Genomic DNA, 27,785 nt, shown 5'->3' with positions numbered 1-27,785 from the left:
AGCTGTGGACGGTATTCGGAGGTGAGGGCAAATCAGTTCAACTCTCAGATTCCAATCTACAGGAGTTTGTTTCTATTTTTTCCACAAAGTAAATGCTGCTTCAGACCTCTTCGTATTCCAGACCACAACTGAATCTAAACGAGGGTTTGGAGTGGTTAGGATTGTGACAGAGGGCGTGGGGCTTTATTGTTCCTGGTTAATTATTGATGTGTTTCTGGTTAATCAGCTACATTAATGACTCCACCGCGCCGAGATAAAAGGCCTGGGATCTAAATCGGTGAAACCGGAGGCGGCTCGCTGTCAGGAACGCCGTGTGTTGTGACATTTTTACATAAAGACGAACCTCATGTTATGCGTTAATTAAAACCATCTGAATTATTTGTTGACGCAGATCTTAGTCGCTTAACTTTTAATGGAGAAAAATGTTTGATGCCATTTAGTGCCTTAAACCTTTCGCACATTTTGACAGAGATAATCCATCTAAAACCTGATCATCATTTCTGTGTTCCTACATTTTCTATATTTATTGATATACTTATTATTTTTTTCAACTATTTGACTTGCCTTTGAGAGTTGCTATTTTTTTTTTGTGCTCAATGACAATAAAGGGAATTCTGATTCTGAAAGTTAATTGACTGTTATTGGGATTTGAAGAGTAGTGCTTCATTATGAAGTGGACAAAAATAATACATTGCTTTCAAATATCTTTGTTCAAATAAGACGTGTAGATGTGAGCTGTGACTATATGAAAAACTGAAGGGGCATGAATTCTGCTGCAAGGCAACCAAAGATGTAAATCAACCAGATAACATGTAAACTCTTCAGATGCCATTCTTTATTTGTTTCTACAAGATTCAATACATTAACATAGAACAAATTATTTACATATTTGTGTATTTATATGTGCGTCTTATGAATAACGATTAAAAAGTATGATTGTGTTTATAGCTCTGACAAGTGAAATAAGGGCAACAATGTCACTCAAAAACATAAAAACCCATTTTAAAGATGTGCAAAAAAATAAAATGTCAAGATACCCGTTGTTAAAGGCCAACAATGAACAATTTTAGCTGCAATAATTTATTCATGGCCATAAATGATGCATGAAATCACTTCTCACTAAGAGTCACCTAAAATATAAAATAATGGAGGCATCTGTGATGAATCCAACTTCATTCCCACCTGGATTTTTATCACGTTAAAGTAGGACCCGCTCATCCTGCTTTAACGTGTTGATACAATCGCGAAACGTGTCCGTGCTGCCACAAGAAATAAATTTGAAACGAGATCTCCCAAAATGCCTTCAGGGACAGTCTAGCAGATTTGCACAGACCAAAATTTCCCTCATTCATCTGTCGCTTTTTCATTGAACAACGTGCAATCGGTAAACAAACAGCAAATCGTAGCGAAACAAAACTTTTTAATACTTCACATTCTACCTGATAGAAGATGTTAATATTTTAAGTGCACAGAAAGATCAAGTGTGTATCTTATACACTTTTTACTCGTTTACATTTTTATGTACTCTAAACTGCAAACAAGCAAACAGTACATAATTTGAGGTATTTAAAATACCTTGATGAGGAAGCAATGCATCAGACTTAAAAATCTTTATATTAATACCAGAAAGTAATGAAAGTAGAGCAGTTCTATCTTAAACATTCTTTTTTTCTATGTAATTTGTTTAAAAAGGCTTTTTTTTCTCTCTCTCTCTCTTTTTTTTTTGCACACATTACTTTGCTCCGTGTCCGGGGTGGATTTCGGTGGAGCGGAAACAGGAAGCAATTAACATTCCGAAAAATCATTTAAAAATATTTCTTTCATTTGTGCAAAAGCTTTTCACATGCTTCAGGACTTCATACCTAAACACTTGAAAAGTGGCTTTCCCTGCAATGAATTTTAAATTAGATTGTTTTGCTCCCGTCTGAGGTAGATCAGCAGGGCTGCGATGACGTCAAAACATTTGGGTGGACGGTCAAAAGCATGCAAGGAAAAAAAAAAAAAAAGAAAAAAAAAAACACACAAAAACAATACATTTCAGTGACTTTTTTTTCTTTTTTTTTTTTCCTCTTTTCAAGATCAAACTTCACTGACTGTTGACATCTCTGCTTGGTTTTTCTCCACCGTCACTATGTTGTTGACTCGGCTCGTCTTTTGCGATGCCGCAGGCTCTCTCGATGTCCTTCGGGTGTTCAAAGACCGCCTGGACAAACTGACCGAACAGGCGCTCCATGTAGCTCTCCCCGCGGGGAAACAGACCCTGCAAGAAGGCAATGTGTCCGCCGTGAGCCGTCAGTAGCAGGGCAACGTTTGGCAGCGTCTGGACTATGGAGACTGGGAACGCTGCAAAAGCCGCAGACACATTCAGAAAGGTCAGAGACATCTGGTATGTTGCGAAGTTAGTAGGTCTGTGAGGACCCGACCGTCCTGTCATCTACTCACTACTCTGTGGAGAGAAAGGGTCGTCGGCAGCATTGAGACACAGGATGGGCACGGCAGTGTGGGGGAGCTTCTTGGCTGGGCTGGCATCGCGGTAGTAATCGACACACGACTTGTAGCCGAACACATGCGAAGTGAAACGCTCGTCGAACTCCCGGATCGTTCGTGCCTGGAACGGAGAACAGGATTAGACGACAAGAGGACGGGAAAACAAAGGCTCAACTCATGCTTTTGTTGTCATTCCTCTCTACTTCCATTTTGTACCTGTAAGCACATCATTTCATAGCAATCTACTTAAATCATGGCAAATCTGTTTTTATCTGTTATGGGAGATAAGGCGTCGTAAAGATGTTCAAATCTCGGGTACAATCTGAATCAGCTGCATTGCACTCTAATCCCTTTTCCTTTGGTTCTGGTTCGTTGAACCAGCAGGCGCAAAAAGACAGATAAGAGCCTCCTTTCAAACCAAATTAACTGAGTGACCTCCAGCTCACAAATATAAGACATCAGAGACGTACAAGCAAATATAGAAAATGACTTAAAATCATTTCTTGTCAAAGCTGGTACAGAACCTTTCACACAGCAAGTCGTCCCCATTTGCTCTTCTTCTCTTCATCATTCCCAAATTAACTCCTTTCATTTGTTAAAGACATTAAGTATAGGTTAAAAACCTACACTGCCAAAATATAGTATATAATATAGCGTACATTTGCACTAGTCCCATGTGAAAATTACACCAGTCTTTATATGTGAAATACATCTTATGAATGTTGCAGTCCAACTTAAATGCCTTATGAAATAAAAAAAAAAAAACTGAAGTGTATGAAGAGTAACACCACTGTACCGGTTGTAAATGATTAAGATGAACAAGTCGTGATTGCGATTCTCTCCATTGACCACTAGAGGTCCTACTAGAGAACAATGTCATGAGCTGCTTTCTCAGATGTTCATCATAACTTCTAAAGCCTCTTAGTCTCATCTGATCAAAACTCTTAGCAGACTCCTCTCTTACGGTAAAATGAACACAGAGTCCTTACCTGGTCTTGTTTTTCACAATTGCTTTTTAAAATAAGCTTATTAGAAATTCTGATAATTCTGATCAACTCAAAAAGTAATGTATTTAAAAACATTTCAGTTATATTTGTTCATCAAGGGGTTTTTCTTTATGTGGGATTTGTTTCTCTCCACAAGGCAAATGTGCTAAAATAAAAGTAGAATTGTTCTGCCTTTTAAATTATGATACGATGCTACGATATTAAAAGAGGAACTTATATTCGTTACCAATGGTGTCAATAAATCAGGTTACAAGAGAGGATGTTCGAAGAGCCGTACCTTCAGGACATAGTCGACATCCACCACTTTCTCCAGAATCTTCCTGTGCCTGCAAGACACAAGGCAACGTTTAGTCTTCTAATAAAATCTCACTCTACACACTTAACTGTGGTTAACTTGAATGTTACAACAAACTGTGCAACCTGGTGACTTTTTGGCGCAGGCCGTTAGTGAGGTGTTTGTTGAAGAGAAGCCAGTTGAGAGGCTCCTCCATCGAGTCGGAGGACTTCAGCGCATCCCAGGCGACGGAGATGGTGATGCCTGCCACCATTCCCGGCTCCGTGCGCTTACGGGCCAGGTAGTTCAACAATATCATACTGTAGAGGAGAAGAAGGGCCGGGAAATAATTAGGACTGGGTCAAAGAGATGCGCTGAGCTGGTGGCCAACCACTCACCCTCCAAGAGATACACCAGCACCCAGAACTGGAGCCTGAGGGTACAGGCCTTTCACATGCTGCACAACTTGTTCCAAATCTGCAGTGTTAGCAGCGCAGTAGGTGACTGGAGTCTGAAAGAGGCACAGATTCAAAGGAGAAGTGTTGGATTCACAGCTAAAAGGAGGGCCTTTATTCATCATCATCATTACTGGCAACTCCTACACTAGAGTTGCTCTAGCAACACTGAGGGGGGTCTTTAAACAACATTACTAAAACCAGTGTGCTTACAACAAACATCTAAATCCACAAAATGTTTTTTTTTATGCTTAACTCACTAAAATCGGTAGGTTTTGACAAAAATAAAAACATTCTTCTGAATAAAAACATTTTATGTAAGCAGAACTACTTCAGATCAGTCGCATTTATGAGCTACAAAAGTGGCTAAATCTGCAGTGCTGATCACTAAAACAGCGTCTCTTTGAGGTTCATATTACATACCAACAACTCTTCCCCTCCTACTCCTCTGTTGTTGAACACCACACATCTGGAAAAAGAAGAATCAATACAAGGAAGTTAAGTCTGTAGGGTAGTTGAAATTAAATAAATATTTCCTTAGGATAGATTACTTTATCTATTTAATATTACTGTCTGAACAGAAACTAGTTTCGACAGCTCTCTCTGCAGACTTTTGGATGCTACAGTAGCCCCTTCGCACTTCCCATGAGAAGAGCAGAAGCAAAGCTGACCTGTAGCCCCGTCTTGTTGCCTGGCTAACAGCATGAAGCACGTAGGGCTGCTGGCTGTTCCCCGTCAGTCCTGGGAGGATGAGCACAGTAGGTCGCACGCCAGAGTCAGGGTAGGTCTCACTGGTATGATTGTCAACCCAGTCCAAGGAGATCTGACCACCATCTGTTGTACGAATCAACTCACTGAAAAGAAATGAAGGCAAAAATAAATTACCAAAAGCAAAAAAGGAAATCACATAAAAAAAAAGGTTTCCTCTTACTTGCGATAAGAGACAGGGGGTCTGGATTTAAGGAGCGCACAGACCAGGGTCTGCAACCGTCCTCCCCAGCACCAGGGAGTGGGACAGAAGCGCTCAGCTACCACAGGACAGTGCTTTTTGAGGAACACACTAAACGCTTCGCTACATATCAAGGCAGGAGTCTGAAAAGAAAGAGAGAACAAGTAAACTCTGAAATAAACAGAAAAGGTGTTGACATTAAAATCAAACAAGAACGTCTGCAGCCATCAAGCATTATGTAGCCAAAGCATATAGGGTCTTAGTATTGATCAAATGTAAGTAGCCGCAAAAACTAATCTGCACTTCTACATTTCGAAATTTACCAGATTAAAGAATTACATAGCTGAGTTTTTCATTATTTATGGAAAACACCATAAAAACAGCATCCTGCAAATTGTGAACATGTACACTACATGAACTCCGTAAAGGATTATAATAAATACAAAATGAGAAAATACATAAAGTATATTTAGTGATGTCATAAATTAATAATAATTATTATTTTGAAGAATGAATAAATAAAATAAATTAAAGCAAGTTTACCGAGGTAAAAAAAAACAACAACAAAAAAAACACTGAATATAGAAAAGTAAAACCTATTTAACACTGCATAATAACAGTGCATTTAAAAGAGAACGAACGAATTGAAAGAAAACAATTATTTTTAAAAAAGTAGCAATGAATAAACCCACATTCTGGGGGGGGGAAACGAAATGAATAAATAAAAATAGAATAAGTAATAAAGCGCATATACTGCAGTTATGTCAGCTAAGCCAGCGCTGTGACTGACCTCACACTTGCGGCCCCACAGATAGTATAGAGCAGCGGTCACGGAGCAGATGAACACCGTGTACGGCCTGGAAACAGACTCCCAGTATGTTCTCCACAGCTCCACACTGGATAAATACATGCCAGTGACCTATGGCTATCCTCCAGCACAACACCTAAACCCGCAGTGCCGACAGCGCTCGACACAACAAAGACCTGACAAACAGAAAATGATTAAAGTAACCTCGGGGAACCTGCCTTCATCCCCACCAGCTACCGATCAAAGGTCGCTTCCCGATTTTCCTCAACCCCGACAACAAGTCCCATCAGTTGTGACAGCGGCGAAGTCCACCAGCGGCCTTCATTGACCGGTATATTCTCCGGGAAATGCCGCTTCCTGACTGTCAGGCCATTACCGAAGAAAGTGTTTGGGTTTGAACCAACCAGAATCTGCCTCTGATAGCGAGACGTTTAGATCCCGCCTTCTGGCCTTCTTCTATCGCCATGAAACTCAAAATGTGCTTCAGCGCCACCTCCAACGGTGTGGTGCTTTTCTGTAAGTGCAGCTACAGAGGCAGTGATAGATTAATTATCGTAGATAGGTCGTTTAACTACTTAAAAACGTTTAAATTAATTTTCTTCTTCTTCTTTTCTTCTTCCTCTTCTTCCTCTTCTTCTTCTTCTTCTTCTTCTTCTTTCCTTTAAGCCAAGTAAAGTGGCTAAAATTAAACTAATATCATTGGCGAAATGTGCCAACATTCACTGAACTTTGACTTCAGTTTCTAAAGACTCTCAAAATCAAAGTGTGATATTTTTATGGCCATGAATGACATAGCTGTTCTCCGTTCCAGCTCAATAAATGGGGCCATGTGTGCACCCTTATTTCTGCTGCTCCACATACATCTGAACTGTTGTGATGTTGAAATCCAACCCAATACCTTTGTCTCGTAAATACTGAATCTTTGGAGTTTGTCTTTTTCTGCCAAAAAACTGCAATTAAAAATTGGTTACCCTTCCAGGGAGTAAAATAAGTTATCCCCCAGCCAACATATCTAGGTGGGCCCCATATGAGTAAAAGGAGGACACAAAATATGGGTCCCATATGGGTTTGTCTGCGGTTTCCATGGTGGCCCCACATGGGTTTGCCCATGTAGGGCCAACGCCCACATGGGCTCACATGGGCATGTGGGGCCACCATGGAAACAGCAGACAAACCCTTAAGGGACCCATATTTTGTGTCCTCCTTTTTCCCATTTGGGGCCCACCTAGACAGAATGCTCATTGTAGGGAAGGAGGTTGGCAGTCATGGAATTTTATGGAACAACCTTCACCATTCACCTCATTTCTTTTAACATGTTTTTTTTTCTTGTGTATAAGCAAATAATTCATATGAAAATAAATGAAAGAAGAAAAGGCTCATATTTACTTTCATATTAGATTTATTTAATGTTAAAACAAACCTTATATAAGTGCATGCAAATACTTTTTGTTACAAACATGTGTTAAATCAACTATAAAAATCAGCTTCTAACTCACATTTCGCTATAGAAACAGAAACAAAGCAGTTCCTAAAATAAATTCAGATTCTCATTAATCAGGAAATGCTACTTCAGGCTCTATCATAAAATAATCATCTCGTCAGTGTTACCATGTTGTCATGAAATCCATTCTTTATGATAATCTGAACATGTACTTGCTGGTCTTTGACCTTACAAAGAAGCTCGAAACATATTTTTTAAATCATCTAGTTGAGGGGCATTCCTGCGACCACTTCAGACTCGATTCCGCATTCATCATTCCCACGTCTTATTTTGAAGAAACCTGTATGCGGAAAGCAACATGCAGACATTATTTCCAATTCTTACTGTATTCGAATGTTGTGAACTTTGCATTTTGTTTTGTAGAATATGAATTTAAAACAAAACGTCACATATTCACTTTTACCTTTGTCTCCCCAGTCATTGTTCCAGGAATTCGCAGCCAGCCAGTAGGGGGTGCCATTCTCCTCCCCCCAGCCTAGGATCTTTATGGCATGACCTCCCAGCATTTCTCCAGTCACATGCTGATACACGCCTGTTACAGCAAGAAAGAGCTCATTAACTTTATTCTGTTCAGGCAGAAAATTATAATTCAGCAGAAGTCCCCGATGCCTAAGGAAGAGCATGCACTTAGAAGAGCACTCTTCTAAGTGTCAGTTTGAAGAAGACAGGAATATGTGGAAACTCAGTTGTGACTCAGTGGTTTATATGAATGCAACAAGCAGGATCAGACTGAACAGGACTTCAGCAGATAACTGCCCTGCTTATCTGTCTCTGTATCCAAAGCCTAAGAAAAGAAATGAGGTGAATCCACCTTGCTATGTTGTTGAAACACTTAGGAAAGAAGAAGACAAATACTTTAAAAAAAGATGTGTGTGTGTGTGTGTGTGTGTGTGTGTACACAGCTGGGATAGTGAATGCCTCACCAGATTTGTACTGCAGGAAATCCTCATAGACACTAAAAGCTGCCTCCACAGGCCCGTTCTTATACAGCTCTGTCATGATCTGCTGCTGCTCCGAAGGGATGCTGTACGAACGTTGGCCTAAAGGGGTGCAGACAAAGCTTAGAGTCAGACACGAGATAAACCAAAGCCAGCAAAGCTGTTTTGAAAATGCCTCTACCAAAATGTTTGTCCTTCGGGTAAGACGGAGTATACCCATCCCTGCATTGCTGCACACATTTCGGGGTTTCTGTTTCGCCTTGGCACGGAGGACGGGTTCCATTTACGTGATGTTCACAGGCGGCAATGGTGTAGGGTCTGCAACCTGTAACATACACACACACACACACACAGCTGCTAAGTTTATTGGCCCTCAAAAGATGCAGTTTGAGTGCGGGATGAACTTACCGACTTTGGAGTCATACAGGCCTCCTGTCACAAGACCAGTCTTTGTCCAGAACTCCCAAGCAGCTGAGGGGTAACCACCGAAACACCTGCAAGCAAACAAACCCACGGTATGTGTTGCTTTAAAAAGTCTTTCAAAAGGGCACGAGAATGAAAGAATATGAAGGAGACACACAAAATGGCTTGAATGTACTGTCTTTTCTCCTTGATCAGCTACCAGACTGTTCACAATGCAACTGAGCAGTGTTTCCATTTGAAGAATTGAACCGCTGTTGTCACTTCTCAAGCATTGTTATCTTCTGGAAATTTAAGAATCTAGAAGTGCCCTTTTATGTGGAGACATTTCTTTTGCTCACCCCATTCCACAATCATCACAGCAGGTGAGCAGATCTTCAGCAGAGATCTCCAAAGTGACCTTACCACCACTTTGGATACACAGACGGTCAGATATTGCTTCCACCGCCCCAAAAGCCTGTAGGGAAAAAAAAAAAAAGATAAATAACAAAATGTTTTGAAATAAAATGCTGGTTTTTATTTTATTTGTAGGGGTGTTTTTTTTTTACCCAGCAGGATCCACAGGAGCCCTGGTCTCTGATCTGATTGAGGGTTCGACAGTTGGGCCACTGCTGGCGTGGATCAAAGCTGTCTGGAAGGTTTATGCCTTCAATGTTATGAACCCTAAACAAGAGAGGAGACAGTCTGTAACACACTGCAGATGACAAACCTGCCTATTGCCACCTGCTTGGTCATGTGAGAGTTTGAACACTCACATCTCACACCCTGAAACGTGAAACACTGTTAATACTTACACCTCTGGCAGTCTGGGTCCCTTCAGGATGGTCCCACAAAGCCCTCTCACATAGCTAATGTCAACATTATGGAAGTTCTGGCCAGCCTAAACAAGAGTGAAGTAATACAGCTGGATTATTACCACAGTCTGTGGCTGTGTCACTTTTATCATGGGGAAAAAACACAGGAATAGTCTCACAGTCCAGGTGGTGTTGGCTTTGTTGATAAGGTGGATCAGTTCTGAGGAGAAGGGAGAGGGATTAGGTCGAGCCCAGGCAACGGACCCCGCCACCGCGACACAGAGCAGGAAGAAAGGATGCATCCTGAATAACAGATGGCATTATTAGTCAATGGGAGAAACATTATTAAAACACCTCAAATCATAAAAAGAAATATGATAATTGTGGCTGTAATTACACACTATTTACTGTTCCAAGTGATGCTAGCTGTTATGCTTATTTTCTCTGATTAAAACCAGAAACATTTAGTTCATTTTATATATGATGACACCATTTCAAAGAAGTCAATTATTGGATAACTTTCCAAACGTTGAATTATTAAATTCTGAGACAAACCAGTGCTGTAAGTATTAATATGAATAAAAATTATTTCAATATTTACAATTCTAGTTACAAGAGCAGAAAAAGACATCTCAAACCAATGTCCTCCTACCTGGGTTGGCTGTTTCAAAGTGGAAAGCTTCTCTTCACCGCTATTTTCGTTCCCGTCAAAGAACAAGGTCTGTTGAGGTCCTTTATGTGAGCTGCAAAGTCATGGAATCACATGTATATGCAATAAATGTATCATAACTGTTTGTCTCATGTGACCTGAAAAACTCCAAAGGTTAACTATTGCTCTTGGAATTAGCACACAGGTGAGAATAAAAACTGAAATAAGCAAAACCTATGCAAGTCCCTCTTTATTTTGAAATTGTATGGATCTCAGTCTTCTGCTTTAAAATCTATACCTCTGCTAAAAAAAATAAAATAAATCATTAGTATTGAAGGAGGTTGATTTACTTCTAAAGAAAAAGCAAATCAAATATATTTTCATAAATCTCATGGAACAACAAAAACAAACAATAATTTGCTATAAGCTTGCCTCGTAGTGGCCATGAGATTGAATGACGATCACCTGCCTTCCATAAATCTGAAGCAGCTTCCAATATTTAACTTTTGCTTTACAATTATTGTTAGGTCAGTTTTAAGGTCGCTCATGACTTAGACTTAGCATTATATTAACAGGGCGTCATGTGCCTAAAAAACAGCTGTAAACTTGATTTATTATATTCCACGCTGCTGTGAAAAATGTTTTGATGTTACAGATTTCTTGCTGTGGTATCTGGTAATAAGTTTCAAATTGCTAAAAAAAAAAATTAAGATTCTGCTTAGCTGAAATTTCCACGTACTGGAGGATTTTGAGGCATGAATGGACTGTTTAAAGTAATACCACATATCAGATTTAAGCTCAGACTTTGACTAGGCCACTCCAACATCTTACTTTTTGGGACACACATATATACTAAAGGTCACTGTCCTCCTACAGACTCTAACTCCAGTGTGCTTTAGCTTGAAGTCGCCCACTAGAAATTATCTTTCAGGTTCCACTTGTCTCACAAGTCTACGGAAATGTTTGTAAGTCTTCGAATTGTTCAGACATTTCTTGTTTGGAAATATGAAATAGGCCCTTGTGTTAAGCCACAGTTTAAACGTTGGGACTGTCTCAGGGAAACGTAAAACAGGAAAAATGAACTGAACTTTGGGAAGGGAGGTGTGTAACGTCTCCCTTGTTCGTTTAGTAGCCGGGAAACACAAAGGTGGTGAAACAGAGTAGTAGCTGTGAACGTTATTGGTTCAAGTTTGCATAAATTTGACTATTCAATCCACAAAAAAAAAAAAAAAAGCTTCCAGATGCATTATTTATTTGTAGGTTCATTTTAACAAGGTTTTCCATCTTTGACTCAAATAAAACAAAACAGAAGTGCAAGCTTACTCTGATTTCACACAGATTGCAGCCTTTAGCTTCTTTATTTCTTCAAATATGTACAAATGAAAATGACACATTACATAGCAATGTTTGTAGCCCTCCTTTGGTTCTGTACAAAGTCACTCTGTGCTAGCCTTTCACCAAAGCTGGTAAGGACACTTTGCCAACAAATTTCCTTTTGTTCAAAATATATTTCACTTTATTCCATTCCATTTCTTTTTTTTTTTTAGTACATGACTGATAAAATTAGCAGAAAGGTCTTTCCCACATATTGTTGAATAAAGTCAAAACTGAATGAAACAGGAAATGTTCTAAATCGGTTAATGGAATATGTCCACGTGATCCAACAGTGCAAATGCTGACGTACTTTCAAGTGTCTCTCACAGTGAGGATTCAACAAGAACACAAAAAAAGCTAAAATTTCAGAAAACAAAAATCAGTGAAACTTCACAAAGGTTGATGGCTGTTCTCTAAGATCCTAAAATTGTCCTTTTGCGGTAAACACAAAATGGATGAGAACGTGTCAACACCGCAGAATTTTTTATAGATCAGGCTGCAAAAAGAATCCCAAAGTTCAACAAGTCTGTGGTTCTTCAACAGCCGATGTGAGACTTCAAATGTGGGAAGACGTTCCTCAGGTTTCCCAAGGAAGAGAAGGACTAGATGTTCAGGAAAAGACAGAGTTTTTTTTTTTTTTTTCCAGTCGGGAAGAGAGTCACTGCATGTCCCCCGTGCCCTGCGCCTGGGCAGCTGTCGTACTGAGATACTGCCAGCTCAGCGCTGCCAGCAGCATGGCAGCCGACAGGTACATAGGAGACAGGTGGTGGTTCCTGGAGCTGAGGTTGGGTTGAGGAAGGGCCGATTTCTCCTGGATCACAGCCAGGATGTGCAGCGTCTTGTCCCGTGTCGGATCGGTGAGGGAGACCTTCTGTAAGATCTGCAAAAAGAGAGAGGAAAGTTGGGTCAAGAGGGTCAAATGGCAGAAGCCGGCAGAGAAAAGACTGAGGGAACCTACAAACCTCTTGGCTGTACTGGGCGATGATGCTCTGCACTGCCCTCATGTTGGTGGCTTCCATCATGAGGGTGACAGCCTGTCCCTTTCTGATCTTCACCACACCCTGAAACACCATCGGGTTGTTGTAGCACGTTGAGAGGGTAGCTATTGCCATCACCTGGTTGACAGAGGAATTGCATCTTTTCAGTCGACAAAAATCAAAGCGCTTGCCTGAATTATCATCCCAAAAGAAGATTTTATTTTTTTAATGCATGCCAGAAATCCATTTAACATACATATACATAAAAAAAAACAGTATGTATTTGGGTGTCTGATGTAGCTACTTCTGTGAAACCAATGAGAAAAACATCAACAACTCTTGGTATTTGATTCTGGGATTTTTCAAACAGCTGAAATATCCATAAATAAGGAGGGCAGATGTAATTAAACACTGTTCCAGACAAGAAGTCTGTAAATGATTTAAAAAGTGAATATTTCTTATAAAGAAGAGACTTCTGGCTTTATAACGGTTTCCAGGCGTCGTAGAAATCAGCATAAAGTGTCAGTCCCAGTGAACTCCCCACTACGTCGATATTGCAACTACTTTATATTGCAGTAGCCATATTACTATAAACCAGTAATAATGCTTACTACTGGTTTTAATGTACACCAATTATTTTTGAAAGGTCAGTTCCAAATCTACAGACAAGCTGATGACGTCAAACCTTTCCTTTAGTTTAAAGTACCTTTAATGAGATGCACAGAGAGTGAAACACCTAGACATGAAGTGAAACCACCACATTATTTGAGTAGCAGACCAAATGGTCTTTACTTGTGGAATGGCGCAGAAATTGAAGACGCTTTGGTTGCGCAGCCGAGACAGGTAGGCGATGACGTCGGGGACGTGACGCAGAGCGTCGGTGACCAGCAGGTTGAGGCAGGACAGCGCCGACTCCAGCTTCTCGGGCTGGGCTAGATCCTCCAGATGGCTCGCAAACTGGCTCCACGCCTGCACGGCGACACAAGAGAGATGCTATTTGCAACATTTCCTGCAGCCAACGTGTCCCTCGGTAAGAACTGCAGCTTTTTTTTAACCTACGTACAAACTGCAAAGTGTTAACAGTGGGCAAAAATGAATCGCCTATATGTCTAATGATACTAATAAACGCTTTATTTCAATTCAGTGGCCATCTTTTGAAAATGACTCGCATTCCTGAAGCCAATAAAACTGCCACAACTGCAACGCCAACAAGCTCAATCTAACTGGATGATTTTGCTGCTGTTGTTGTTACCTCTTTTGGCCAAAAGGCCCGTCCCTCCTGAGTATCTTCCAGATAGTCTCGGATGATGTTGGTTTTCTGCAGGAACAGGCCCATTGAGTTTGCCAGCTCCGTGTCCCGTCCCACCTCTGGATCCTCCAGCTGGGAGGCAGAGAAGAGCCGCGACAGACCGATGCCGACGAGACCGGCAACGTAGTGGCAGTACTGCACGGATCAAAAAAGGACACACAACGAGGCTGTTATCGTTACAGCGAGGTACTAATAATACCATTGTGGCTGAAAGGTCACCTTACGTTGCCCCTGGATTAGTCATTAGTTCTCAGCTTATTACACATTTACAATCATAGGGACAAACACTTGCTAAATCTATTGTAACTTTTTTTTCTACAATGGAAAAAAATAACAGTGTGTGGAATTCAAAACATGCAAGATTAAAGATAAGGCAGTGATCAGCTGCCAGCACAGTCTATTGCAATCATTAGGCAGAACCTTTATAATAAAATCAAACATGCGTAGGAACCCATTCAAAGTCATTCATCTTGCCGCTTTGCTTCTAACATGACTGTGACACATGGATAACACTTACCAGGTCCCACTCCTTCATGGATCCCACCTTCTTCTCCAGAAATTCAGCCATCCCGACTCCCATCCGGTGGCAGATGTCACAGATGACGTCTCTGTATTCCTGAGCAAGGTTTCTAAATTCGAGTGATATCTGGGTTCAAACAATCCAGGACAATCACAGTTACTCTTAAAGTAACTAATGCAAATGCACATAAACTCTCTTATGTAAGAAATCCCTCTGCAGAGGTTTTAATAGGTTCCTTTTGTGCGTGCATGGGTGCCGCTGACCGTAGGGAAATCCTCCAGAACTTGACGGTCCTTTTCATGGCTCTCAGTGAAGCACCACTCCTCCTGGTACAGGTACGTGTGGAAATTGTTAAGCATGGGCACCTTCTTCTCCAGAGGGATGGTCATGTCGTCCTCAACTGTGTCCAGTGCACGAAGCACCAGGTAGAAGATGCAAACCGCATGTCTGGATCAAAATAAATAAAAAATAAAAAAAAAACTTGCAAGGTTACAACTACGACGTTTAATGTGTTTTATTGGAATTTTATTTGACAGACCAAAACAATCTGTTAAACTGTTTGTTTAAACAGGAAACGAACAGACCATTTAGATATTTTCCCTTTAATATTTACATAATTTTCAAACAATTTAAATAAATGATTAAACCAGTCCTTGAGAAAGGCATATTGGGTAACCGTGAACTGATGGTTTGCTGCAGCCAAATAGGATTTTACAAAGCAATGTGCAAAGTACACTCTAATGACTGTCATTTAGGATAGCAAATAACTGAAGAAGTTATTGATTTATTGGGGCTGTTGACTGTTTTATAAAAGTTAAACTGATGCAACGTGTCCCTCAGGAGGAGCCGACAAACGCATTGCTTTTGCAGACAGACAAAGGAGCTGCAGATGTCTCGACATGCCTGAAGTTTTATAGTGAAGGACTCCATAAGGCTGAAATACACGCAAATCTACCTTTTCGATTCTTTATATTTTTCCAAGGGAAGATCCAAGCTGCAGCCATCATGCTATGGAACATTTTGCAGACACGCCTCTCCTCACCTGCAGCCAGCTGAGCCCCGACTCACCTCAGCTCTCCGTCCAGTGCCTGAATCACGGCCGCAAAGCTCCTGCTGGTCTGATTCAGATACACGTAGCAGGTCCGCAGGCTGTCGCTCATGGACTCCTGGCAGGAGAGACAAAGAAAGGCCGTTTGTCGGTAGAAACCCGCGGATCTGAGGGCGCTACTGGGTCTGGTGGCCTCCTGCAGGCCCCTCTCTCCGCGCCTCCTCCAGCCCTGCAGGACGGACCGAGGGGGAGCGGAGCCGCAGCCTCGCGGCGCCACCGAGAGAGAGCGCTTCAACACGGACAGAGAGGCCGGACATTTGCAGCAGGCTCCGGCCATGCGAAAAGCCTGACGGGAAGAGCCCGAGCCTAGCCTGCAGTTAGGAGACGACACGGTCCATGTGGAAGCCACGCTGCTTGGGGGAGTTTCAAACTCCCAGTCCATGTAGAGGACAAGGGAGCGGGGAGAGGGGTCGAAGCGCGTTGTAAAATCTCTTGGAGGGCGTGAGGTCGCTCCGCAGGTCTATAAACAAGCTTATCGCTGCATTAGCAGAGCGGAGCTGGCGCAGAGCGTTTGTAGATCTGTTGTTATGATCAGGCACACTTCCCCACCCCCTCTAACCCAAAACACGAGCAGCTGCAACGTTGTTTCCTAATCCAACTTGAGGAAATATTACCGTTTAGATCAATTTAGATCTAACGCTAGTCATAAAGATATATAGGACGCACTGCTGCAGGGTTGTAGTATATGCTTTTATTAATCGAGTGCACTGCAAAACGAGTGTTTATTTCTGCAAAATGAATTGTGACAAACGGATCGAAAAGCAGAACTAAGAGGGGACGGGGGTGGTGCTTTGCTGACACCTTGTGGAAGACCGTGGGAACTACATCCGTTTGTATTTTCTTGAAAAGCAGTGCAGTAAATAAGGTTAAACAGGCTCAAATGAAACACAGGGCTCTAAGAAAAAGTTCTGTTGTTGTATTTTCAGGCGCAACTCAATAAATTCTTTGAGGGTTTTAAGAAGAGTTGTGACGGAGAGTTTTATTTACCTTGGGGATGTGAAAACATTTTCCATGCTAGCCTAAAACAGGCTGTCACCCTTCCAAACAAACACGTTTATGCTATGTTAAATGTCAACCAAAGTTCCTAACATTTTCGAGGCGTCAATAGTGGAATACAGTGGCTTACCTTTCAGTGATCACTTCTCCACATCTGTCTTTGATATTGTTAATAAAGGGAGTCAGATTGGCTTTTTGCTCTAGCTTGAAATAAAGGCCACCCAATCAATGCGATCCCTTTAGAGTGGGTTAAGATTAATTCGGATCACTACATTTGCCAGGATACATTTAGAAGGATGCAACACTCTTTGGAGCAACAGCCTCTGCATTGCAGTGACATCTATGATGCGCTGAGATGTCAGCAACAAAAACCGGGAGTCTGTTTTAAGACATTTTTGCAGCCTTTTTTTGTCTGTTTGTTTTGTTTTGTTTTGTTTTGTTTTTTCCAGGTCACATTGGTGTTTAAACTGTGGGATTATCATCTCTCCTTAGTGGTGAACCCTCCAAGCTCATTATGCAATTTAAATCCTACGTCAGTGGTCACCTCTGCCTGGTAAGAGCGCAGATCTAATTTGACAAAGTCGTATTAGTTGCTTGCTTCCACTCTCGACAGCGCAATTAATTGCACTGCAAAGTAGCAGGCCTACATTCTAATAGGCCTGTATGTTCATTTTATTATCATTTGCATATTTTTTTTTGTAGCTGTTCTGAAAAGCAGAACATGACGTGCTGCATAATCCCCATGATAAATCCAGCCTCTCTATAGTATAGTGCAGCGTCTGTCTCAGTTGCGGAACGTATTTTACTCACATAATCCAACTTTGGCATGACAGCTCTGCATCCTCCCATCTTAAACTTAAACAGGTTAAATATCTCCTCCGGATGTCCCAGCGATTTCAGGATGTCCATGTTGCCTCAGGTTGTCCGGGTCTCACTCTGGCAGACTGGTGTGCAGTACCGAACAGATGCTCTCCATCGGCTATTTCCTCGCCGAGATGCAGCTGTCCAAAGACCACCATTAAGCGAATGATGTTTTCTGTCTCAAGCGCGTCATATGGACTGACGCTTACGATTGGCTGACTCGTCATGGGTTTACAGCGAAAGGTCCAATGAGCGACCAGAGCGTCTGGCGTGATGCCCCGCCCCAATAAAGTGTCATCTGAGCGCACCTTTTGATTGGCCCGTTGATCATCCGAAAGAAAAACCATACCTGCGCAATAATACTTAAATCGACGGAAGTAGGCCTGTATGGCAGGCCATTAAATCATATAATTAAACCACATTGTGGTATAGACACTTTGTATCTTTGCAACGTTATAGTAGCAGCAGCATAACTCTGGAAAGAATTAACCGCATGTAATGCTAACACTATTAACATTATTTATTTATTTATTTAGTGTGTTCCTTGCTACATAGTCAAAAAGCATTGAGTCTGAATCCCTTCAGTGTCTTATTTTCTATAAAAAAAACAGAGGTCAGGGATATATTAGCTGTTGACTTTGTTGAATTAATGGAAACGTATTTGGTTTGGGCAACTCTTTTATTAACTAATGACTTAATTAATGGAATTAGGTCCTCCCAACAAAGAATATTTGCAGGAAGCTATTGTTTGCCCAAAGAAAACACTAAAAGTTTTCAGAGGTCATTTTTCATTTTAAAATGCAATGTTAGGCTTATATTACAGATTATTATTATAAAAACGTTAAACACACACCAGCTACTTCATTAGTGTTACTGCTTGCAATAATTTAGGAATCCACATGTGGTGAAGACAGACAACTTTCTGTGTGGCATCAAAATGTGGGAGAAAAAAATTGGTGAAAGAGCCAATTTGGAAATTCATTCTTCTGAGTGTTTATTTTCGGGTATCTTTGGGGTTTACAGAAAATGGCCTACAAGAGAGAAAATATGCAATGAGCAGCAGTTGTTTGGAACAATAAGTCAGCGGTCAGATGAGAATGGACGAATCGTTTTGATATGACACAAAAGCAACAGCAGTTTAAATAACCGCTTGTGAAGATCTATGTGTGTATTACTTACCAATGCTGAATACACAACTCATTAAACCCTGAAGCAGATGGGCTACAGCAGCAGAAGACATCACCAGGTGCCACTCCTGTTAGGTAAGAACAGGAAACTGAAGGGACAATTTACACAAGCTCATCAACGTTTGGTGAAAAAGTGAGAAGAAAATTTTGGGGTTCGATGGGTATCAATTGCAGATGATATAGTCAGATTTGGCATCTGTGTAAGAGTATAAATCCATCTAGCAGGCAGTTTGTGGGAAAATTAGCTCTGCTATACAGCAGACACTCCTATATAGGTTAATAAAACCAGATGTTTTGGGCAATTTTTTGACTCAGTGCTACAAAAAACCTAACAGAGTGTATCTAATTGAGTGACTGGTGAATATTTATTTATTGTAGAAGTTCTGTCTTGCTATTATGTGATAAATTAGCTTGCCCCGTCATTGATACTAATTGTTATTTCAAAAGTGTCCACACACTAATAAACTGTGAAATGCAGAGAAAAAGTCAACCAAATTTAAACATGAATAAATACATTATTTGCTTTGACAACTTTGGCATAAAGGGGTGAAAAAATAATATTCTACTTCCTAAATAAATGCTAATATTCAACTATTAAATGAGGCTTCAGGTAGTGTCTTGCCTCTAACTGTGGACTACAGCTTGTTGACACTGAGATAAGCTGAGCTCCCTGATTATCACGTAACACATAAACAAGGCACACACAGCTCTGATGTCCAAACATGTGGGCCACAGATATTCAAAATCAATTGTTTTGGTTCCCATTTTTTTGACTTCCTCCTTGCAGGCTCTCCTACACAACGCCTGGATAAACCAGCACAAACACAGAGTGGGTATACAATGTTGCAGAATTGTACATGAAAATATTAAACACGCAAACATAAGAGAAAGGACAAGAATTGTTATATTTAACCCAGTTTGACCTACATTTCAAAAATGAATAAATCAATGAAATGAGTGGGTTAAAAAAAATCCTAATGCGCATACACACATGCTGGTACATGTAGTTGCTGGCTGCATTACTTTCATATGTCACAATTCCACAGTATGTCATTCAGTACTAGGGGTTGTGATAATAATCACACCCATTCAGGAGGGTAATTGGTTTACTTGATAATCAAGGATGATTAGTTCAGCGGAAATTCAACAAGCCCAAACCTGCCTAGTCAAAGAAAGAGCCCTAGAAATCTACCAATAGAGGTGAGTTGTTACTTATTTAATGGTACACTTTGCAAGTACCTGTCAACTTCCGTTTTCCTTCAAAACTGCCTTAGTTTTTTTTGTGTTATTTCAATATTCCTCCATGTTTTATTCCATATTGAGTTCCATTAGTGGCAAAAATAAGTTTATGTCTATAAGAAGTATGCAGTGCTCTTGTACAATGCATCATGTCTAAGAGTATATGTAAAGTGTCTGTTTACTGCAATGTGTCTATGTGCCACACTCAATGTGGTATTCTGAGCTACAGCAGTTCAAAATAAAGACTCATGCTCTAGACATTTTATGTTTTCCATGTCAGGGTTTAAGTTCAAGATCAATAAAAAAAAATCTCTCAAAACAAAATCCAGAAACAAAACTATTACTGAGAGTAATTATTTTATGCATGTGGAACACTTGTGAATACTTCAAATTTATCTTTATACGTCTCGAGTTTCAGTTTCCCACAAGTGTGATATTTATAGCAAATGGGAGCTCGTCCAGGTTAGAATGCTGCATGGAAACAATGCTTTATTCATTTTAAAGGATCAAAAGTGTGTCAAGAACATATCCTTCACACCGTGGTGGGTCTTATGTCGGTAAAATAGCTATTAAATACTTCAAAGTGTTTTTTTTTTTGTTTTTTTTGTTGTTTGAATGTTATTAATGGGGCCTTTCATTTGGTGCAAAAATTCCCAACAGATAAGTAATCCACTCATGCAAAGAATTCAAATAAAATCATTCTACACCTGAAGGTATGGATTTGGTTGCAAATAATTAAACAAGTAATTGTCAACTATTTCCACTCTTGACCTAAGCGCCCTAGCACATCTTGTTGTTTTGTCTTATTGGCTTTTAAAATTAAAATATTTTTAAAATGATATAAGTTAACAGTGGTTTTATTGTAGTAACATATTTATTTATTACAGATCATTGCCTTTAAACTATAAGAAAAACAAACTACTCTAAGCCATGTCAAAGCTGGAGAAAATACTACAAATATCTTGAAATCACTTTTTGTTTAAAGAACAAGGAAGAAATATTCATATTTTTAAAAAAACTCCCAGTCAGGTCTAATGAATTGCCACTTAACACTCAAACATATTACAGATGTTATTACGAAAACTAAAGACAATCTGTCACATAATCATTATAATTAATTATTAGGCTCTCTAAATAACTGCAACATAAATTGTGTAATTGCTGCTTCCAAGTCATTTTTGCCACATCTGGATGTGTAAATGCGCCACCTTAATTGGTGGCTTTTTACATTTGTGTTAACAAGCATTTGGATAGGCATATTTAATAAAGTCTTTGCACAAAAAGAAATGACAGTAGGTGGGAGCTGTCTGTTTCTGAAGTTGAGCGTAGGTTTAGACATATTCCTAATATGAAAATTACACCTTTGTGCCCACAGGGTCCCTGGTTACCTGCATACCTTTGGCTTTAGATTTCAGATTAAGAAATTCTGAATGAGAAGTCTTTGTGAGTAAAACCTTGTACTTCACTCACATTATTTGCATTGTGGGGAAAAAAATGACAAGAAAGAAACCAAAATCAAAAATAATATAACTGGGGTTCTTCTTGTGTATTTAATCTACACTTTACAAATTCATAGAAACCTACTGCTAACTCTATGCTGAGAGGTGCATTGTAAATTACCTCACATTAGGGCAATGAAGTTAAATTTGGTTTATTAGCACTAATCAACAAAAGAATGCCATCTGAAAGTAATTTACAAGACAATCTGTTAACAAAATCAGAATTCGGATTCTGATTTTATAAAATACAAATTCAATTCAAAACAGTGAAATTCAATTCCAACACAATCTAATGATGTAATCATAACAAATACAGTCTGAACCTGTCCTAAATATAATAATTTTGCACAGTCAAATTAATTTAATTGTATCATTTAAAGCCGAAGGGAAAAAGGTTACTTATGAAAGGAAGGCGATGGAACTGAATCGAATCTTTGACAATGCAGCAATCCTTCTTCTTGAGCAAAGACGTGACAAAGCACGTAGCCAGGAAAAAATAGAGACATAAACTCATAAGGATAAACCACTTCTCACCTCAGGCCGTTCATAACTCAACAAACAAAGATGCCAACACCCAACGTTGGTTTTCATAAATCAAGTCAGCATTCAGGGTTGAGACGACGTGGGGCAGTCTGGTATTTTTACATACAAACAACTTTTTTTTGCAAAGGATAAAAAAGATTTAAAACATCTGGGAACATCAAACTTTAACACATTTACCAGGTTAATATCAACATACCAGTCTTTTCATCTTTCTTACATAATAATCTTTCAGCATTAACAATAGGAAAGCGGTTGATAGCTCCCCTTCTGATAACTTTTGTCATTATTTCTGAATCTGTTTTATGCTTTTAAATACTATGAAAACTGTACATCATCACTACGTTACCCCTTGACCCAAACAGGTTTAGGTCAGCTGGTGTCATGAAATAAAACATAAGATCATTCAGCCAATCATCTTTTTAACAGAAAGAAAGTTGCAGCAATAACTACAATGCATTCACAATGACAACTAGAGAAAGGAATCCTGCAGAATGAAGAAAAAAAATGTATTAGTCCTACTGCAGGACTTATACGTTTGTCCTGCAGCATAATTATAAGAAGTGTCAGCAGCACTGAGAAAGTAATTGAGCTGTCTTTCAAGCCTTTTGTTGAGGGAGATCAATCGTGTCTTTTTATTTTATTACTTTGTGTATAATGAAAACAAAATGAATTTCAGGGTTCAACACCGCTATAAATCACTTTACGTTTTTTTCCTTCTTTTTTTTCATAAGACATCGACTTGCAGCCAGATCTTGTCTAACATGTTTCTCAGCATATTTTTGTTTATATAGCAGAACCTCTTTGTACAGTTCAGTCTGTACATGTTTTCCCCATTTTAATGAGATGAGATAAAATTTCAAAGAGAACAAAAAGAAAAAAAGAAACAGGCAAATGGAAAGTAAGTAGTGTTAACTATAGCCTACTCTTTTGTTTTGGTTTTGCTGTACCGCCCCTGCTCCCCTGAGGAGTTATATATATACATATATATATATATATATGTATATATATATATATATATATATATATATATATATATATATGTATATATATATATATATATATATATATATATATATATATATATATATATATATATATATATATATATATATATATATTTTTTTTTTTTTTTTTTTTTTTTTTAATGAAAAATAATTTTGAGGTTTCACCTTCAGGACATAAAAAAAAATCTCTTAAACTATTTAACAGCAAACAAAATTCACAGTCGAATTTCTTAAAACCACATTCAATACCGCTGGATAGTCTTCGTGTGCAGCATTTACCTCAAGGGCTCAGAGCTGGATCACAGCCAACCTTCATCATAAATATCCATTCATCATTGTGACTTGTCACGGTTTCATCTTCTCTTTACATATTCTTTTTCTTTCATGAGGCATCACTGTCCCCCTGGAAAAAAATTAATAAATACACTTTTTGATTTACTCTTTCTGCACAGCTGTGTGAACTATTCACCTTACTCCATAAAAACAAGGCCACCGCGCACAGATGATAACAGTGTGGTTGACACAAACTCACAGAGTGACAATAGAAACAGTTTGGAGTATGTTTATTAGGGCTGTGTGTGTTCATAAGAGGTGGAGCTTTGGGCTGGCAGAAGCAAAGCAATGAGCATAACTGTCACTTCATATAGCAGAAGTCCTGGAAGCAACTCAGCATTTGCAAGCACCGAGATAACCTGAGAGTAGTACTTCTCGGCAGATGAAGAAGGAGCATGGACATTCCCCTGTGAGTAACCTAAATATCTGAGTTTAGGAAAACAATAGATCTGTCTTTGTAATATTTATGCTGAAATAGCCCTTAACTCTTCTAATCTTGTCAGCTCACAGCCCCGTTGCCATAATTTAAGACCTTCTGAACATATTTTTCTCACCAGCTCTGTTCATCGAAATGACGTGTGTGTTTTCATCCAGGTTTAGTCGTAAGCGGCATCTGTTACTTGGATGTGATGATCAGCTTCCACTCTGTAGGAGGAAATGCTTGATGGACTGGTCAGAGTCAGCTGCACATTCAGACAGACTGATGTGAGTACACACTAATCTGAATATGTGGAAAAACTGTTTTCAGTGTGTGTTTGTTGGACGGTGTGGTGTGTTCTTGTCAGGAAAAACATGATTTGTGAAACTTTCATAAACAGACAGACAGTTTACCATTCAAGTTCATTTAATTTAGTTTGAAAGTAGGAGAATTCAGTATGACGTTATCATAATCATGGGAAGTCAAAATCTAATGTTGCAGCTCTATAACTGTGGCATTCCCATCTAAAACCATCAGACTGAAAACTCCATGTTATCTAATTGTAGAAATATTAAAATGTTTTCATTCCTATTGATTCATAAAGAATTTGGACATTCCTTGACATATAGAGATAATGGGTACAAACAAAGAAACAGTTTTATTTCTTTGAAGTTATTTAAAATGGCTATGTTTAAGGCTACATTCTGTTTTTTTTAATTTAATTCTTAAATTAAAAGTAAAGCTTATCCTAAATGATTTAACTTGAGACCAACATATTGGCTAAACCACTGTACAACTGTCTTCCTCCTCACCTTTAAATCAATATCACAAAACCATTTTGCCGACTTCATTTAGCCAAATGTTTTCACTTACGTCTGCTGCTCCAAGAGCAAAAGTGACCTAAAGAAGATTCTAAGATGTGGCCAAGGAGGGACATGGTTTCCTGCAAAATTACTTTTACCCCATTTTTTTTCACTTTTTGTCATTTCACAATCATAAAATGTATTTAATGGAGGTCTTAAGTGAGTGACCAAGCTGAGGTGGATGGAGAACATTTGTGGATGTCAGTTTTTAAGTTTTAACACAGATTCTCGAGTGGATTTATGTCTGGGCTTAACTTAACCAGTCTGACATGTGAATATGCTTTGATGTAAACATGTGGGTTTTCAAACCCCGGGAGCCATTTGCAAGGCGTGTCATGAGTTGTGGAAAATTTTCTTTTCCGATTCCATGTAGACAAAAAGTGGGTGCAAGTATTTGTTTACTTTTTTCAGAGCCACATTTGGATGCATTTGTGGACTGCGGTCAGCTGCAAGCTTTCTTGAAACTTTAGGTGTAATTATGCATCATAAACATTTAGCATGAAAGTTGTGAGACTGAATAAAACATTTGAAAAATAGAATCAATTCATTCATCATGTATTCCAAGTACTTTTTTGTGCAATTCAACAGAGACAGTATGTCGCTGTATTCTAAGGTTGAGACACTTTTTTGAAATATAGTCACTCTGTCATGTTTTGTTTGTGGTTGATTGTAAGCACACATACAGAACAGCAGAAGTGTGGAAGTGATGATGACACTATTAAATGAAGCGATGAGGAACAAAAAACAAAAAAATCTAACTTACAAAATCTACAGGAGGCCCCGGGTAGAAAATGAATCATAAATCCGAGGAAATAACAGGAGGACTCAAGGGGCTAAGAGCCGACAGGAAGTAACTGAAGGAACCAACAAGGAGTGACTGAGAAAGAGGTGAATAAGTACTGCAGGTAGAGTGCTTGAACAAAGAGCTGAACTGTTTGACTAATAGGTTGCAGGTGTGAGGGGAGAGACCAGACAGCAGAAAGAGGAGAGCGACACAAAATGATGTAATAAATCAAATTCCAAAACAACTGAACAAACAGGGATCCAATTCAACTCAACAATGTATTTTAAGTTGTATCCCTTTTATTTTATGGAGGGTAACAGTAATACAATCTGCCCAAATTCTAATTAGCGTCAATTCTCACTACTTCCTGTTTATTGAAGCAAATTATCTCCATAGTGAGAGTGTCTTCAGGTGCTTAATGTATTCAGTTGTTTGATAAATCCTGTAGTCTGTGATCCCTGCACAGTTTTAGGTGGTTGATCTTCAATCTTTTAGCCATGTTAGTGTGAACTCCAAGTCTTTTCAAAATCTGTGAAGACAGTGAAAGGCATGTGGAGTATCTATGGGGTTAAAGTGGTATGTAATAGGATCACTCAGCACCGCGTGGGTGCTGAGTGATTGACATAACCACACCCTAATATTTTCAGCAGCAGTCAGGGTGTGTCTTCTCGTCATTCAGTAGAAAAACCTGCACATACAAATGCATAAAAACAAAAGATAACAGACAAAAAAAAGATAAATGCCAGGTAACTCCAGTTGTAGCAGCAGGTGCTCCTTTCCTAAAATAGCTCTTATTAACTAACCATTTGGCTCATAACAAAAACTCTCCCTCTGGTTTTTGTGATGAATTTTGTTCCGTAATTTTCTCTAATGTACCTCAGTTGCCTTTACAGGTTTGTTTACGCTGAAATTAATTTGCACACAGCTGGACCATGTTTTCCTTATTAGGAGACAGTTGGATGAGTTGGATTTTATTTGTGATTTATTTGGATAAACGGGACCAAATTACATGCAAACGCCTACTGCTCTTTTTAGATCTTGAACAATCATCTTTAATCTGAAATTGAGTTTTCTTCTTCAGTGTTTAATTGGCAACTTAGGGGACACAAAATGGTTTGATGTAAGTAAAAAAATAAATAGATTGCACCCAAAGAAGGAACATTCTCATTAACTCAGCAAGAAAAATATGCTGACAAATAAGCTTCAGGCCAACTGATTAAATGGTTGAATAAATTACCATTTTGATTTTCAGGACAAGCAGTTCTTCCACTTGTCTGTTCGACGCGTGTGTGAACAGGTGGAAGAACAATCACCAGAACACATTGGAGCTTCTGGAGCTGATGCGGCTCTGGGCCGACACGGAAAGTTCTGTGCAGAAAGTTTTAGAGCGTCTCAAAGCCAAACGGGGCGACGTCTTCTTAGACCACGTGGTGAACGGCAAGTTTCTAGCCTTTCACAAAGACATCACGGATGAATATGGCACAGAAGACAAGCAGCACTCGTGGGCAGTCATCGAAAAACAGGAAGAGGTGGTCATGTATGGGCCTTATTATCCTAACTACAACAGCGGAGAACACAGCGAGGACGTCGTCATCACACAAACCCAAGAGCTTCTGGAGGCAGAGGACTTTCCTCAAGGCTGGACAGTGTATATTTTCACCATGAACAGTCCATGTTTGGCAAGAAATTCGGACCCATGCATGCTAAACCTCGTTCGTAGGGCCCAGGGCTGGTGGAGCATGTTTGCAGTAAAGACTTATATTGGCTATATGAGAAGTTGGGGCTTTAAAGGAAACAAAGAAAATGCTTTTAAGGAAGTCAGTTACAGACAAGTGGAAATTATTACTCAAAGTGTGGACTATGGGAGCTACGTCGAATCAGTTGATAAGATCGATGATCTCAGTCCTTTGTGTGAAACTGTGTTTTTTGTTGCTAAGGACTTACTGAAAGGTGAGAAGCTCAACTTCCCTTTGGTAACCACAGAAGAAAAACAGGAACAGAAGAGTTACTTCAAAAATATGAACAGTATTCTTGAGTCCAAACAGGAAGAGGAGAAAAAACTCCTCATAAAGGAGCTGAATGCACTTGCAGAAGCAGCGGATCCCTTGCTTTTAGGTGAAAGTCAAGGCTTAGAGGAGCATTTGGAGAAAGGAAAAGTGTTTTCACTCAGTTACACTTTCAGCTCAGAGGTATGTGAAGGCCTCCAGGAAGAAATGAGAGTCAGGTTTCAACAGTGCTGGAGGGAGACAGTACAGGACAGGTGTGCGGAGTTTGTCAGGGAAAAGCTGACTGATGAGTTCAATCAGCTCACTGTTCGGCTTTTTGTCGAGGACATTCACAGGCTTACACAAGCATATTTGCAAATTGGAAAATTGAAGTTTTAAGCTTTAAATAATCCTTAGTAAAACTGAGGGTTTGGAAAGATTATGGGAATAGTAGCGTGAGGAATCCACCTGTCATGCATTGAAAACTATCAAAAATCTCGTCC

At 39.5% G+C, this 27,785-nt stretch overlaps 4 protein-coding genes across 6 annotated transcripts; 1 reads left to right on the top strand and 3 right to left on the bottom strand.

The window, feature by feature from the left end:
- Positions 1–813: 813 nt before the first annotated feature.
- Positions 814–6,405, bottom strand: LOC106928321 (phospholipase ABHD3-like). Of its 2 annotated transcripts, none has more exons than XM_015004493.2 (9): positions 5,963–6,405; positions 5,155–5,315; positions 4,895–5,077; positions 4,647–4,692; positions 4,167–4,279; positions 3,915–4,088; positions 3,772–3,820; positions 2,443–2,608; positions 814–2,343 (listed from the first exon to the last, which is right to left on the bottom strand). In XM_015004493.2, the coding sequence occupies exons 1-9, from the start codon at positions 6,080–6,082 to the stop codon at positions 2,087–2,089; spliced, it is 1,269 nt and encodes a 422-aa protein (XP_014859979.2). In that variant the 5' UTR covers positions 6,083–6,405; the 3' UTR covers positions 814–2,086. The 2 variants fall into 2 exon arrangements, with proteins under 2 accessions (XP_014859979.2, XP_014859980.2); XM_015004494.2 differs by having other exon boundaries at positions 6,199–6,403.
- A 956-nt stretch (positions 6,406–7,361) lies between these two features.
- Positions 7,362–11,507, bottom strand: ctsbb (cathepsin Bb). Its single transcript, XM_015004471.2, has 10 exons — positions 10,286–11,507; positions 9,813–9,936; positions 9,634–9,719; positions 9,388–9,502; positions 9,181–9,296; positions 8,828–8,913; positions 8,601–8,744; positions 8,405–8,521; positions 7,885–8,013; positions 7,362–7,761 (listed from the first exon to the last, which is right to left on the bottom strand). The coding sequence occupies exons 2-10, from the start codon at positions 9,933–9,935 to the stop codon at positions 7,685–7,687; spliced, it is 993 nt and encodes a 330-aa protein (XP_014859957.1). The 5' UTR covers position 9,936; positions 10,286–11,507; the 3' UTR covers positions 7,362–7,684.
- Positions 11,508–11,610: 103 nt separating this feature from the next.
- fdft1 (farnesyl-diphosphate farnesyltransferase 1) lies at positions 11,611–17,606 on the bottom strand. 2 transcript variants are annotated; one of them, XM_015004488.2, is made up of 8 exons: positions 17,377–17,606; positions 15,531–15,628; positions 14,726–14,909; positions 14,460–14,588; positions 13,886–14,077; positions 13,426–13,602; positions 12,619–12,771; positions 11,611–12,536 (listed from the first exon to the last, which is right to left on the bottom strand). In XM_015004488.2, exons 1-8 carry the CDS (start codon positions 17,473–17,475, stop codon positions 12,315–12,317), a joined length of 1,254 nt encoding a protein of 417 aa, XP_014859974.1. In that variant the 5' UTR covers positions 17,476–17,606; the 3' UTR covers positions 11,611–12,314. The 2 variants fall into 2 exon arrangements, with proteins under 2 accessions (XP_014859974.1, XP_014859973.2); XM_015004487.2 differs by lacking the exon at positions 17,377–17,606 and having other exon boundaries at positions 15,531–17,322.
- Positions 17,607–23,033: 5,427 nt separating this feature from the next.
- Positions 23,034–27,681, top strand: LOC106928311 (uncharacterized). The gene is made up of 2 exons (XM_088001973.1): positions 23,034–23,937; positions 26,550–27,681. The coding sequence occupies exons 1-2, from the start codon at positions 23,804–23,806 to the stop codon at positions 27,679–27,681; spliced, it is 1,266 nt and encodes a 421-aa protein (XP_087858099.1). The 5' UTR covers positions 23,034–23,803.
- The last annotated feature ends 104 nt before the right edge of the window (positions 27,682–27,785 follow it).

Source organism: Poecilia mexicana, unplaced genomic scaffold (genome assembly GCF_051168715.1).
Source record: "Poecilia mexicana isolate PSO_F unplaced genomic scaffold, ASM5116871v1 scaffold_21, whole genome shotgun sequence".
NCBI lineage: Eukaryota > Metazoa > Chordata > Actinopteri > Cyprinodontiformes > Poeciliidae > Poecilia > Poecilia mexicana.
Note: the sequence above shows the minus strand (reverse complement) of the source record. Positions and strands in the feature narration are given on the sequence as shown.